The sequence below is a fragment of the Dromaius novaehollandiae genome, unplaced genomic scaffold (assembly GCF_036370855.1).
Source record: "Dromaius novaehollandiae isolate bDroNov1 unplaced genomic scaffold, bDroNov1.hap1 HAP1_SCAFFOLD_27, whole genome shotgun sequence".
NCBI classification, from domain to species: Eukaryota; Metazoa; Chordata; class Aves; order Casuariiformes; family Dromaiidae; genus Dromaius; species Dromaius novaehollandiae.
This window is the reverse complement of record NW_026991415.1, coordinates 6510670-6525824: the sequence shown is the minus strand read 5'-3', so window position 1 is coordinate 6525824 and position 15155 is coordinate 6510670. Positions and strand designations below refer to the sequence as shown.

General features: G+C 50.9%; 1 protein-coding gene across 1 annotated transcript; it reads right to left on the bottom strand.

Annotated features, from left to right (window-relative positions):
* Positions 1-285: 285 nt before the first annotated feature.
* LOC135326372 (olfactory receptor 14A16-like) lies at positions 286-1221 on the bottom strand. The gene is made up of 2 exons (XM_064504254.1): positions 1084-1221; positions 286-840 (listed from the first exon to the last, which is right to left on the bottom strand). The coding sequence occupies exons 1-2, from the start codon at positions 1219-1221 to the stop codon at positions 286-288; spliced, it is 693 nt and encodes a 230-aa protein (XP_064360324.1).
* Between the last annotated feature and the right edge of the window lie 13934 nt (positions 1222-15155).

Here is a 15155-nt window from a genome sequence, read left to right as displayed (position 1 = left end):
GGTGAAAGTCCTTGAGTGAATTACTGGCTCCAGCTTTGGAAGAAGAAACCAACTTGCAAGCACAGCACTGAGGAAACAGCCTTTTATTAGAGACCGGCCAGCTCTGACACAGTGATCGGCAGATTTACAGAAGGCCTCTGGGTCACACGGATGGGGCTTGTGCTCCTGGAGAAGTGTGATGAATTCAGACATTTTTGTACAAACATGGCTATCACAGACACAATGAACAAAGCACAAGAATTGTCTGAGATAAATTCAAGTCCCTTACAAAGAGGGATGGGCAATTTATTGCTGCTGAACTATGACCAGTTGTACTAGTTTCCTTAGTGCGTCCTTGAGCTCCTTGTTCCTCATGCTGTAGATGAGGGGGTTCACTGCTGGAGGCACCACCGCATACAGAACAGCCAGCCCCAGATCCAGAGCTGGGGAGGAGAGGGAGGGGGGCTTCAGGTAGGCAAACATGTCAGTGCTGACATACAGGGAGACCACAGCCAGGTGCGGGAGGCACATGGAAAAGGCTTTGTGGCGGCCCTGCTCAGAGGGGATCCTCAGCACAGCAGTGAAGATCTGCACGTAGGACAGCACAATGAAAATGAAACATCCAAAAAATAAACATGCACTAACCACAAGAAGCCCCAATTCCCTGAGGTAGGATTCCGTGCAGGAGAGCTTGAGGATCTGGGGGATTTCACAGAAGAACTGGTCCACTGTGTTGCCTTGGCAGAGTGGTATTGAAAATGTGTTTGCAGTGTGCAGGAGAGCATTGAGAAAACCACCGCCCCAGGCAGCTGCTGCCATTTTGACACAAGCTCTGCTGCCCATGACGGTCCCGTAGTGCAGGGGTTTGCAGATGGCAACGTAGCGGTCATAGGCCATGACTGTGAGGAGAGAAAACTCACCCAAGATGAAAAAGACAAAGAAAAAAACTTGAGCAGCACATCCTGAGTAGGAAATGGCCCTGGTGTCCCACAGGGAATTGGCCATGGATTTGGGGACAGTGGTGGAGATGGTGCCAAGGTCGAGGAGGGAGAGGTTGAGGAGGAAGAAGTACATGGGGGTGTGGAGGTGGTGGTCGCAGGCTACGGCTGTGATGATGAGGCCGTTGCCCAGGAGGGCAGCCAGGTAGATGCCCAGGAAGAGCAAGAAGTGCAAGAGCCGCACATTCCATGTGTTGGCAAATGCCAGGAGGAGGAACTCATTCAGGGAGCTGCTGTTGGACATTTGCTCTTTTGGGGCACAGGGGGACTGTCTGAGGCAGAAGAGATGTTGACAAGTTAGGACAGACTTCTCTGAGCAAAACTTTCTTATAACCTCCCCCAAACACACACGCATTACCTCTCCCCATCTCAGCAGCACCGTCACTGAGCTCCATCACTTGAGCTCTGGTTTGTGCTGGCTGATTTTGCCATGATCTGCCCGTGGGCTCCGGAGGAGTCAGCCCTGACCTACAGTACTGTGTACATGGGAACAGGGGTGACTAAAATGTTATTCCCGGTTCCAGTCAGATTTAAGCATTCATAATGCTGAAGGGATTTTCAGCTTCTTCATTCTCGCTTCTAAATAAAGTGGGCTCATTAACAGATTTAAGGCTTGTTTTGTCTTCTTTAGCTGACCCTGTCACATCTGAGGAGGATTCCTGGAGGTGGAACTCCTCAGCATTGCTGCTGCACTCAGAGGGACCAGCTGTGATTCCAGAGAGGCAAAAGGATTCCCTCCGGGTTTAGTGCAGAGGCAGGAGAGCTGGCCTGTCCATCCGGCCTGTTCCCAGCTGCCCTGTGCTCCCACCTCGGAGGTGGAGGACAGTTGCACACCTGGGGGGCACCCAGCAGTGCCTCCTCCCCTGCATGTCCAGCTGCCCAGGAAACGACTCCTGCCTTGGACCCCACAGCCTTGAGAGCAGAGGGCTGTGCTGGCTGGCAGAGGAGGGGAGGTGCTGGAGTTGATGGTTTCCTCTCACACCTTGACCATGACTCTGCTGCCTGGAGCTGTCCCTGCAGGCAGCTGTTTCTCTGTCCCCACGTCCCTCCCCTGCCAGTGCTCACAGACCCCATCCCACCGGCTGGGTGCTCAGCTCTGCCCTGCAGAAACCTCCCGGGGGCAGGACACTGCCCAGGGCACCTCCATGGTTGCAGGTGCTCCGGAGCAGGGGAGACAAACCTTGGTGAGGCTGGAAAGGTGCTGCTGGCTCTGTCTGTAGGCTTCAGGGTGGATGAAGGCATCTGCTGAGTCCCTCCCAGAACTGCTCCTCTCAGTGTCACTGTTTTGGAGCCTCTGTCCCCTGTCTTAACCTGACAGGTCCAATCCCATTTCACCCCACTCAAAGAGAATCAAACTGAAAGCACAGAGTCATGACAGCTCCTTCCCTTTCATGTATCCCCTACCTTGACCTTCCTTTTGAAAAGGCCCCTCCAGAAATGTCCTGGGAGTGAATTGGAGCTGACAGCAGCCCTCACTCATGTAGCTTCCTCTTGACAGGACCTGCCCTGCTGGAGGTCTCTCCTCCCACCCACAGCTTCTCCACACAGTGCTATGTGGAGCTCCCTGGGCAGGCTGAGTGCTGATCCTTGCAGGCATCAGACTCACTGCTCCAGGCACACAGCACCCTGGGGTGCAGGGACACTGCTGTGAATTACAGCCCATGCAGACCTGTGTGCACACCCCAGCTTCACAACCCTGCAGCATCCCTGTGAGAAGATACCAGGCTGCCCTTTCCCTGTGATGGTGTGACAGGGAATCCCTGCTCTGAAACATCTCTCCCTCCCCTGCAATGGAGAAACCGGGAAAGTGATCTTAAAAATCTAATCGTGTGACTGGATGGGTTTGGAAGACCTTGCCAGGAACCTCACTAGCACTATCCTGCAGCCAGAGACTTACTGTGTTAAGGGCTGTGAAGATTCCTCCCACAAGGAGCTCTCCTCTGTCCTCCCACTCCACACTGCCTTCCACTTCTCTCTGCCTTCTCTCCTCTCATGTCAGCAGCAGCAGGCAGTGCCCGCAGCCCTGCTGCTCTTGGCAGAGGAGCTGCTCCTGCACACAGCTGTGTCTGGGCAGTGCTGCCAGGTTGCCATGAGCTCCCTCCATCCCAGGAGCCTGACCCCACTCAGGAGCAGAGGCCCAGCTGAAGGCCTGAATTTCTCTGTCCCTTGTGCTCCCTCCTCCTGGGAAATGTTCACTGCAATAAGCTAAAATAATCACCGATGGTCCCTCTCCAAGCACTGAAGGAAGACTGATTGCAGCATTGCAATTTGTCTCATCAGAGGAGGGTTATTTGCAAGAGGTGGAAACGTCCCATTCTGGAAACCCCTATTCCCATCTCTTAGCTAGGCAGGACCCCTAGATGGAGACATAAAATAGAGTTTGTTTTCCTGCTGTTCAGGTATTGTTTCCGATGAGTCAGTTTGGGCTTCTCAGGCTGCTTTAGAATGACGAGGGATTCAGATCCTTCCCGTGAGCTCCACAAAAAATACACAGGAGGTGGGATTCCCCTTGCCCAGGCAGAAGTGAGCACAGCATGGATGTCTGCATGCAAGGTCTTGGTCTAAGCTCCCATTATAATCCCTGGAGATGGAGGGTGGGAGTTAGTTGCTCACACACACAAACACCTAGAGACATTGGAAGAGACAGAGGTGGTCCAAGGCGTGTGCCAGTGTCTGCTTGCTCTGATGGAGCAAGTGTGACACCTACATCCTTCTAGAGCATGACTTGGCCAGGTAGGGAATTGCCTTGGCCACCTGAAACGATACTCCATGCCCACTGCTGCCAAAGCTCCACTCACTAGGAAGCTGAGAAACAGGCACATTCCAACATTGCAAACAGTTGATGCCATCCAGTGCAGGCACTTGATCAGTGACACAGCAATAGGCCTGCAGGGCCATGTCGGATGCCTGGGAGGTCCAGCACAACCATGGATCTCTAGCAGATACAGCATGGGACATATAGGAAAACCCTGCTGCTTTGGTTTGGTTGCTAGGCAAATGCCCCATGGCAATTCAGGTTTCCTACCTGTGCCTAAACTCTTGGATCCTACCACTGCCTTCAGGCCAAGTCCATCCATCTACAGCCAAGTGTGCTGCATAAATGGGAGAAGCATGTCACACCAAGGTCCCTGATCCAGTCCCTGCACCCCTAAAAGCTGCTAACTTTCCTCCCCCTGAACCTCTTCTCACCCCCAGATGGTATGAACAGGGAATGGGCTAATGATGACCTCAGGGTGGCTGGATTACAGGCTGCCCAGGGCCAGGGACTTCTTCAGTGGCACCTTGTCCTGCCTGGAGATCAGTTCACCTCTGTCACAGGCCCCAAGGTGCTGCAGAGTCAGCTCAGGCAGCAAACCCCTCTCCTGGCATTCCTGCACAGCCCAGCTCTGTTTCTCCCTGGCCTTGGGCACTGCAGGGTTTGTTCTCTTAGTGGGAACCTCCTTTCACCACTACATTGCCACCTGCTATCTATGCCAGCATGGCTCTGCTCTGAAGTGGGACCATTGCACACATGGTGTCCTTGGCTCTTGGTAACAGGTGTCACCATTACAAATCTGTTCTCTATGCTACAGCTGACGCTCTGCAACCCAAATAAACACAAGTGCATGCAGCCAGGAGCACAGAGGAGCAAATGGACATGCACAAGCTGTCACAGGACTGGAACATGGTTGGAATAACTGAGATGTGGTGGGACAGCTCGCGTGACTGGAGGGCTGTGATGACAGGGTACAAGCTCTGCAGGCAAGATGGTTAGGGAGGATGAGCACGGGGGATGCTATTTGTATGAAGGGACAGCTCAGATGTATGGAGCTCTTGTACGGGATGGCTAAGGGCTCCAGAGGAGAAAAACAGCCCACAGTAGATGAGGGTTCAGTGAGCGATGACTTGCAGGAACTCAACCCATACAAGTCTCTAGGACTGGATGGGCTGCATCCAAGGTCACTGAGAGGGCTGGCCTATATAATAACAAGGCCAGTCTCTACCACCTTTTTAAAGGTTGCATAGACCAGGGGAGGTCCCAATGAGCAGAAGAAGGAATGTATTGTGTCCATCTTCAAAAAAGACCACAAGGACAGCCCAGGGAGCTGCAGGCCCTTCAGCCTCACTTTGGTAAGGAATGCATCATGCAGCAAATCCTCTTGCATCACATTTCTGGGCACATGAAGAATGTGTCTGGGAGTAGTCAGCATGGACTTACTGAAGGTAAATCATGCCTGCACAAGCTCATTGCCTTCTGTGATCAAAGACCTGTGACTGTGCAGGAGCAGAAAGTACTGGATGTCACTTACCATGATTTTAGCAAGGTGTTGGACACTGTCTCCACAAATATTCTTGAATACAAGTAAGGCTTCACGATAAGATGGGTAGACAACCAGGTGGCTAAAAAGCTGGTTGGATGATCGAGCTCAGAGGGTTTTTTTTGAATGGGTCATTCTTTACCAGGAAGGCAGGTAAAGGTGGAGTATTCAGGGTCTACACTGGACCTGTCTATTCTGACAGGTTCATCAGTGACCTGCAGCATGCAACTCTCATCATGTTTGTAGATGAACATCTAATCAGGAGGAAGAGGCAAGAAGAATGGGCTAGAGACCTCCTGAGGTCCCTTCCACCCTGAAGGAGTCCATGATTCTTCCCACTCTCGATATTCTCTTGTTGGAGCCTGGGAAAGGATGCAGGTTCCCTGTGACAGTGGAAGTAGGCCAGCTTTGTTGTCCTCCTCCAGGCAGAATTATTCAGATGCAGGGCTTCTTGGCAGGAATCCCCAAGACAGCCCTGATCAATACTTTGCTTTTAATTTCCTTGTTTTTTTTTTCTTTCTTCCCCTTTTAATCTTTTCTCTATTACCATCCTGATCCCTTCCCCTACAGTCACCCCACTCCTGCTTCCCCTAAACTCTTTGGTGCTGCTTTGGCTTCTTCTTTTGTTTTGTTTTGGTTTTGGTTTTTTGTTCTGTTTTTGTTTTGACACAGGAGGAGCTACAGTCCAGAAGGATCTTGAGGAACTTGGGTGATTCGGACAACAGATACCTTATGAATATTTACAAGAAAAGTGTCAAGTCCTGTGCCTAGGTGGAAATAAACCTGTGCATGAGGAGGGGTTGAGGGACCTCAGCTTCTTTATCCTGCTGAAGTGGAGGTAGAAGAGTAGGAGCCTGTGACAGCTTGAAGGGTGGTATCAGAGATGATGGAGCTTTTCTTGGTAGTGGGAAACAGCATGAGAAGGAGAAAAAGCCACAAACAGCAGCTTGTGGGGCTTAGATGTGACATTAGGAAAAGAAAATATCACTCATAGGGCAATGCTGTGGTGCTATAGGATACCCAGAGGGAGTCTGTGTTCAGCCCCTGGCCTTGTGTGTCAAGGAAAAGCAAGTGAGGACAGGAAGACATCAGGAGAGGTCGGGAGATCCCAGGGTGAGTGCAAGGTTAGGAAGCAGGTTGGTTGTCTACTGTCTGCAAGGAAACATGCACAGGCGTGGGAAAACATAGGACTGCCTGAGGTTAAGATGGCTGAGGGCACTGCCAGGGTTGAAAGCTCCCAACACAGTGAGGTCTTTGTCCTCTTGGCTATGGCTGGTGTCTCTGCCACCAAGGCCCACAAGAAGACACCATTCCTTAAAGCACTGTGGCCTTGCTGCCTCCTTGTCCCTTGGGAGCCCAGCAGGTGCCGTATCATGGTCCTGTGCTCGGCATTGTGCACCCCCACCCACATACTGCCCCCAGGAAGAGCCCTGAGCAAAGCATGATGGAAAGCATCACCCTACCCAGGGGCTGGCTGTCAGTGCCTGGCTGCTCTGCTTGATAACACACATCAAGGTTGACCTGGCATCACAGCCACCTGCACATTGCCTTTGCCTGCCTGCAATCAGGGCCTCCAGCTTTCTGCTCTAATCAGCCCCTGGGGAGACTTTGTTGGTAATGGCCCTCAGTGGGACCTGTTATCACTCCAAGAAACTTGGGATTTGCTTCTGACTTTAACTTCTTGAGAGGTTTTTTCACTCTTTTCTCAGCATCTGTAGTTCATGGGCTCAGCACCAAATGCACTCGAGGGGTCATTAAAAACCCTCTAAGAAGCCATGCCTGTTTCCATAATTTTCTTCAGTTCTTCAAGTCTTGTGTGGCTAATTAGAAAGTTTTCAGCTGTGTATTGAAATTAGGCAGATTTCATGAGCACCTTAAGAAGAAAGATGTCTGCTTCTGAAGCTTTCTTTATTCTTCAGTTTTCAGAATAAGCGGTACCCACATTCTCCAATTCATACTGACCCACTGGGATTCTGAATGAAGTCTGGACATGTAGGACAAGCAGTGTTTTTGACAGGAGACATGTATGGACAACCTTCCTCCCCAACTCCCCAGCCCCTCCAGTTCCCAAATCAGCCACTGGGTATTTAGATCACTCTTGTTAAAATCTAAGCTTTTTCCCCTCAAGTCTGTAGCTGAATGTTACAGCTCATGTGCACCAATTCCCACCTGCCTTCCTTAGAGAACTAGCTGCAAACAGGCACAGAAGGGTTTGTCTTAATTGCTATCAAACAAAATTAAAGTTTAAAGATAAAAAAGGTTAAAGATAAAAGACACTCCTCAACTCTATGTCAAGTCCAAGCTGCCTCCAGTGAGCTCCACTGCCCACAAGACATAACCTTCCTTGAAATGTTTTCGACAGATAGATAGGAAAGGATAGACAAGAAACAGAACAAAGGAGCTGGCTAAAGAGACAGTGAGACTGCTGAAAGATGAGGCAAGCTTCAGACTCCCAGAAGCTCAGAGCAGCAACTGGAGAGTTGAGAGGTATCTGAATGATAAAGAGTAAGAGGAGGAGGAAAACTGGGCAACTATGGAAAGTGCATATGTCCAGAGAGTCTGATGTTAATATGCCTGTAGAAATGACCAGTTTCATGAGGACATGTGGAAATACGTGAGAGATCACTGAGATTACATCCACAGCCTAATAGACAGAGCAGTGGAAACACAAGGTCAAGGGCAGATCAATATTTCTTCTCCCCAGGTTAAGACCCTTCCTGAAGATTTCCACTCTTTCATCATAGCAAAACATTGACATTAAAGTTAATCCTTTGAGCTGATGAAAGTGGGCTCATATCTTTGAAATGCTGAAAAACAGCTCTTCACCTTTCCAGGCAGAGCTCAGGTATCCAACCACAAGCACCCAGTGGCACTTAGGGAGGCCCTGGTGTCTTTGAGGTACCTGCCTGGGCCTGGCAGCTCTTGCAGGGGACCTGTGGGAGACAGGAGCCCCTGGGAGCTGCAGAGGGAGGCTGGGCAGAGCGGACCAGGGCACCTGCAATGGCATCACATGTCCATGACCCTGTGACTGCATCCCACCCCAGCTCTGAAAATCTCTTTCCTTTAAAAAAAAAAAGAAAAGAAAAAACACAACATCCCCCTAAAGGACCATTATATTAAAAAAAAAGAGAATAAAGCAAGAAAGATATTAAAGACACAAATCATTAAAAGCTGAAAAGTATAGCAGAACATTTATTTGCTTTAAGTCTTTTTCTTAATATCTTTCCTGTTTTATTTTCAATGTCATTTTCTGAACATTTGTTATAATCAGGCCTGCAGTGTTAAACAAGATATTTTTGTGTCTCACACAGATCCCAGTTCCCCAATACCACCCCCCGCCCATGGCTGTCCAAGCCACCCCTCACTCTTTGCACAGAGCATGTCACACTCTGAGGTGTCGACCGATAGAGGAAACAAGGGGGAACATCTTCAAGGAAACACTGGGTTTTTGGATGGCCAAATGTGCACAAATTGCAACATACCTGTGTTACAGCGATGTCTTATAGGTGTCCCACTGAATCTAGCGACACTCCCTTTTCATTCCCTGTACTGTCAATTGTTATAGAAGGTTCGGCTCGCCAGCTACCATAACAGGGCCCAACACTAGGTTCCTGCTGAAAAAGTCTGGAGCCAAATCAAAGCAAATTAAATAACTAAATTTTAATGATGCACATGCAGTAATTACAGCTCCAGCTGGGTGCCTTTGAAGAGGGACCCTGAACAAAGAAATCCTTGGGCAATTATAACTTTTCAACTTAAGTTTCCCACCCCTTACGCGGTATTCAGACCAATAGCAGTATTCAGGTCTGGGGTCTCCCGTTCCTTATTGGGTCTCGTTGTCGTCCCTAGGCAGGCTGTTTTTTCCTTATTTTTACTGTTGTGCTTTCTGCTGATGGTTGTACCTTCATTCCTTGTTGGGTCCTGCCGTTGTCTCTCAAGGTCCTGACAAGGAGGAGGTAATTCCAGATGACAGCGATTAACAGTGCCCCAGCAGTGAGAGCAGGCTTTGTTTCTCAAGGTCCTGATGCCCTGCACAGCCCTTATTTCAAAGCCTTGACATCCTCCCTTTGGGAGTGTGAGACACAGGAACACAGACTGCTTGTAACTCCCTTGTCTTTCCAGCCTGAACCAGCTCTGGGGCCCTTTCTTACCAAATTAGGTGAAAGCTCCTCATGTTATCTGAGTGTGGCCTAAGGCTTCAGCAAATTTAGCTGCTCATGCTAAGCAAGTTTTATAGACGTTGTGCTAAGCAGCTACCTCTAACTTCCTTAACACAGTTTGATGATGGGTGGGTGAGATGAACTGTGCAAGGCCTCCTGGGACAGCCCTGCACCACTCTAGAAGGAACAGACCCTCACTTGCGTTTATCCACACCTCACTGCCAAGAGGGCACCTTTGTCCAAATTAGCCTCAGATCCACACGTGGGATTTCGTCTCACAGGGGGTTCACTTGCAAAGAAGAGTCCACGAGTGAGCTAAGACCCAGGCTGTGCCCAAGCTGATCAGGCAGGAGCTTCAGAACCTGCAGGCCTCAACCAGCTCACTGACACATTGCAAAACATGCTCAGCTGAGTTGGACACCTGATCTGTCAGGTCAGAAATGACTCCCTTAGAGAAGAGAGGAGCACATGGAAAAGTGAGGAACCTAATTCTGAGGGGGATTGCAAGTTATCTGCACAAAACAACTTCAGCTTTGCAAGCTGGTTCTCAGCTATGACCCCTGAAGTATTTCCTGCTGACTTGCAGGCAAGTGCTTGAGCATCACAACTCACTGTTGTCACTGCACATCTGGGAGAAGTGTTTTTAAAGGCCTATTATTTTTTGAAGAAATACTTTGTCTTTGGAAGTTGCGTTATTTTGGCCATTTAAAAAGCTAATAATTGTGGCACTGCCACTTGAAAGAGCACATCTGAGTGCTCCACTGTGGCAAGACCCTTTCCTTGTTAACTGTGTGGGTGAAAAAAGTCCCACGTGATCTAAACTGCTCTCTGAGGTCTCCTGCTGCATGTCAGCCCCTGGATGTCCCATGTCAGTGCCCAGGGCAGCGCGCAGGGTGCAAGGAGCAGCAGAGAGCCCTGAAGCAGGGAGGCCTTCAGCAGGAAGAGCTCAAGATCCTCTCTATAATTCACTGGATTGGAGGGGGGTTAATTGGATGGTTAAGTAAGGGCTAATTGGGGGATACTACTGCATTATAAGCAAAGAGTTTCTAGGGTCCTGCCACATGAGAAGAAAAGAGTGTCTGCGCCTATTAGGTATATGGGTAGTATCCTCCCTTAGCCTTTGCTAATAGGAGAGGGAGGCAACTCCTACGCCTCTAGCCTAAAAAAACACCTGTTGTTGGACAGATCTCAGAAGTGTTAAATTCAAGAATCTCCACCAGGAAACCCTTTCTGAAAGATGACCTCTTGTACTCTAAGCTCCATATTTCTATGTATTTCACAGTCTGTGTGGCATATCTGGCTGCAGATCCTGGCAAGAGCTGAGGAAACTCCAGGCCTGAACCTCAGCGCACAGAAGGCAGCAGGCTGCCAGCATCCCTGGCTCTGGCCACCAGGGCAGCCTGGGCCCTGCGAGCCAAGTCCCCTCCTCACCTCCCAGGGCTCCCCAGCTCCCCAGCCTGGCAGCACTCCCCACGCACAGCACTGCTCTCTCCAGACACTTCCTCCCACGCAGAGCAGCACCAAGACACTGGGGCCACCACCAATGCCCAGCACAGGGCACTCCATCACTGTGACACACTGCATCCCCACCCCTCACCTCACAGAGGGGTCCCAGCCAACACGTGCCTCTGCAGCAGGGAGGTAAAGGGCACTCGACCAGACATGGCAGCAGCCAGGCCTCCTGCAATGGCTCTAAAGCACACAAAGGCCATCTCTTCCTCCCTTCATTTTGTTTCTGTTCCTCCAAGGCCTTGCAACAGCACTTCCTTTGAACAACCAGTCACAACCCTCGGTTTCTGGTCACTTCCCACCTCCAGTAATCAAGGAACAGAGAGATCATTCATATCTTGGAGAAAAATCTCCAAAGTCTCCTGGTGTCGTGATGGGGCAGAATTTTCTGCAGCACACAGACACTGGAAATCAGAGATTACTACTGTCACTGCTCACCCCAGCTCTTAATTCATTTAGCGGCATAAAAATTCTGGCTAGACTCCCTCATCGACTGCTGGAGGGTTGTAAGCCTATACTCAGGAAGCAGTACAAAGTCAAACTCCATGTCTGCATTTACAGCCAGGTGCCTGCTGCAGGCCTATATGCTGCTGGGACAGGAGTTACCTCAAAATCAATTCCCAGTCCCAGGGCAGGGCTGGGCCAGGCCGGGCAGGGAAGGGCAGGGCCCTCATCCCCTGGGGCCCCGGCCCCCTGCCCACAGTAGCCCCGGGGCTCAGCAGCCCTCGCGCTGCGCCCGGCAGGGCTGGGCCATGGCCAGGCAGGGGCTGCTCTCTGCGGGGCTGGGCTGGGCCCCAGCATGTCACTCCGCAGGGCTGAGGAGCCCTGGGGGCATGGGGCAGCCAGGGCCAGAGCAGCTCTGGGCCTGCCGGTGCTGGGCAGTGGAGGTGTGGGGCTGGGAGGGGGTGGGGGAGATGGCCCTGCTGGGCTGCCCCCAGCACTGCCCCCCACGGCTCAGAGAAACAGGCTTGGGGGCAGCAGCGACTTGTGGGGTGGCGATGGCACCCCCACCTGTTCCCAAGCTGCTCCCCCAAACAGGCTGTCTTTTGGGTGCAGGGGTTTGACCCCAGTTTGCAGGAGGACAGGGGCTGTGGCCATCGGAGGACAAGATCTCTGAGCCCAAAACATGCTCTGCCACGTTGGAAGCATAAAAGGATCCAGCGAGGAGGAAGAGAGGTTCTCCCAAGCAAGTAGATGCCCTGGGGTTATTACAAGGTGAAGGTTTCATTTCCTATATGGGCATTTCCAGCAGGCTCTTGAGAGCCCCCCAGGAGCTGCAGGACACTACAGCCTCCAGGACGCAGGACCCCTTTCCTGCCAGAGCCAGGTCCCAAGGGGGGACCCACTCCCAGGGAAGCCTGGCCATGGATTGCCCCCTACCCTCCACAGGGGGATGGAGCCAACCCCACAGAAGCCTTGGGGCTCAGGGCAGCCCCAGCCCCAGGCCTCAGGAGTCCTGGCTGCCACATGGTCCCTGGAGCCAGACAGGAACCTCAGGCAGGGCTCTTGTGGCAGCCCCAAGCGCTGTCCAGCCACTCCCAGAGCCCAGGATCCACAGTCATTTTTGCAGTTAACGGTCTCTGCACCACACCTAAGCAAGGAGTTTCTGAAGCCCTTACCCTTGGTGAAGAGCCACAGGAGTGTTGGGAAGAAGGAACTGCGGTGCAGGCTGATGGTCTTGGTCCAGCAGCCCTCCATCTCGCTGGCCCCCCTTGCCCGCTTGCCCTCAGATTGCCTCTCCAGCTGGGGAGGAGGGACGGTCTTCCCATCTTGTCACCCAAACTCCTCTCCAATATGCCCCTTCTCCTCTGCCTGTTGACAAGGGGCCCCAATGTGGTCCTGCTGCCTCCTGTCCCCTCTCCTTGCCATGGAGCAGCTCTGAAGAGCAGCCGTGGGGAGCACGTGAGCAGTGCTCAGCAGCTCCTGGGCCTCCCAGGGAAGTGAGGACACTGCTGCGGCACCGGGGAGACCTCCCTGTGATGTGGCACATCCCACTGTGACCTCAGCTTGTGTCATCTCTGGCCTCAGTAGGTCACTGCCATGGAGGTGGCAGAGCCAGGGAGAGAGCAGACAGATTTCCCCTCCCCTCACCTTCCTTCACCCCAGGTATTTTCCAAAACCTTGCTGCTAAATTTTTCAGGAACATCTCCAGAGAGTGCCACACACTGTAATATATCTAAAAGGGACCCTGGAGAGGTCACTTGTGCACCCCTGCACTGCCAGGTCTCTGCACTGGGCAGACCTGTGTGGGAAGTGGGGTTTGGGGGTTGGTTTGGGGGTTGGCATTTTTTCAAGATGAGATCAAAGTGCTGTGGAATTAAATAGCACAAAGCATAGTGTGGCCACAGGCTGAGATGCTTTGGAGAGCCTCAAAACTGATTTCTATTGTGGGTTGTGCTTTTTGCAGAAGCAGGATGTAGGACCTTATGGGGAGAGGACACAGCCTTCTTCCTTGAGGCACCAAAGCAGCCTCTTTGTTCTTGAAAGTCCTCAGCAAGGTTTCTCAGTGTGCAGTGCTTAGATGATACACCAGAAAAGAGCAAATATGCCCTGAACACACATCATCCTGAGAGCTTTATCTGGGACCCTGGTCCCTGCCATGCTTCATAGCCATGGTTACTGGAGTGCATGAACATGATGCTGCCCATTAAAAGGAAAGAAAAAAAATATATAGAAATAGTAAAAATGTGTGAAGCTTTTGAAAAGAGGATTTTTTTTTTTGTCAATGATCACATTGAGTTATTTTTTGAGAAGATTTCAGCTTATGACTGGAATCTCCTTTTGGGGCTTGATTCATCTGACCACACCGAGAGGCTGTTGCTGCCTGAGATGCCCTGGGATAGCTGTTGTGTTCCCACGTGGTGCTGGAGATTTTGGAGGCGGCTCCTACGGGACCTTAGCTTGTCATTAGGAAAAGTATCTCCAAACACCTCAGTTGAGAAACCTATTTCCCTCCATGGACTCGAGAGGGAAGTCCCAACAGCTGGGTTAGACAGAGACATCTGCACTGATGGGGTCTGGCATGGGGTGAGATCAGCCTCCTCCCTGTTGTCCCCTAAAATGAAGTAGCACTTCACTGACTTCCTGCAGGGAATGTCAAGGGCGTGTGGCTAGATGTTTTAGGGACTCCTTTCAAACATCACCTTAAGACTGGTATGCTGAGATTTGTGCAAATTTGGCCATGCAAAAATAGACGAAGCGGGTCCCCCTGCTTTCCTCATCAGTTGAGAGAGCCGGATGCCTCCGAGTGCGACATGCTCTGTGCAAAGAGTGAGGAGTGGCATGGACAGCCGTGGGCAGGGGGTGGTTTTCTGAGTACCAGGCCCTGTGTGAGACCAAAAAAAACATCATGTGCATGAACATGGTGCTGCCAATTAATAAGAAAGAAAAAATATTTGGCAATGTTAAAAAATGTGTGAAGTTTTGAAGAGGAATTTTTTGTCAGTTATCACATTGAGTTATTTTTGGAGAAGATTTCAGCTTATGTCCTTTCAGGGCTTTATTGATTCAACCACATAGAGAGGCTGCTGCTGCCTAAGATGCCCTGGGATAGCTTTGTTCCAATGTGGTGCTGGAGATTTTGGAGGTGGCTCCTACGGGACCTTAGCTTGTCATTTGGAAATGTATCTCAAAACACCTCAGCTGAGAAACCTATTTCCCTCCATTGACTAGAAAGGGAAGTGCAGACAACTGGTTTAGACAGAGACATCTGCACTGATAGGGTCTGGCAGGGGGTGAGATCAGCCTCCTCCCTGTGGTCCCCTAAAATGAAGTAGCACTTCCTTGACCGTGCAGGGAATGTCAAGGGAGTGTGGCTAGATGTTTTAGGGACTCCTTTCAAAAGGTCACGGTAACACAGCTCTGTTGAGATTTGGGCAAATTTGGCCATGCAAAAATAGATGAAACCGGCCCCCCTGTTTTCCTCATCAGTCAAGAGAGCCCGACACCCCAGAGTGCGACGTGCTCTGTGCAAAGCGTGAGGAGTGGCATGGACGGCTGTGGGCAGGGGGTGGTTTTCTGAGCACTGGGCTCTGTGTGAGACACAAAAATGTCTTGTTTAACAGTGCAGGCCTGATTATAGCAGAACTGTTTAGAAAATGACATTAAAAATGAAACAAGAAAGAAACTGAAAAAGAGAGATTTAAAGCAAAGAAATGCATGGTTATACTTTCCAGCTTTCCATTTCTTTGTTCTTATTGTCTTTCTTGATT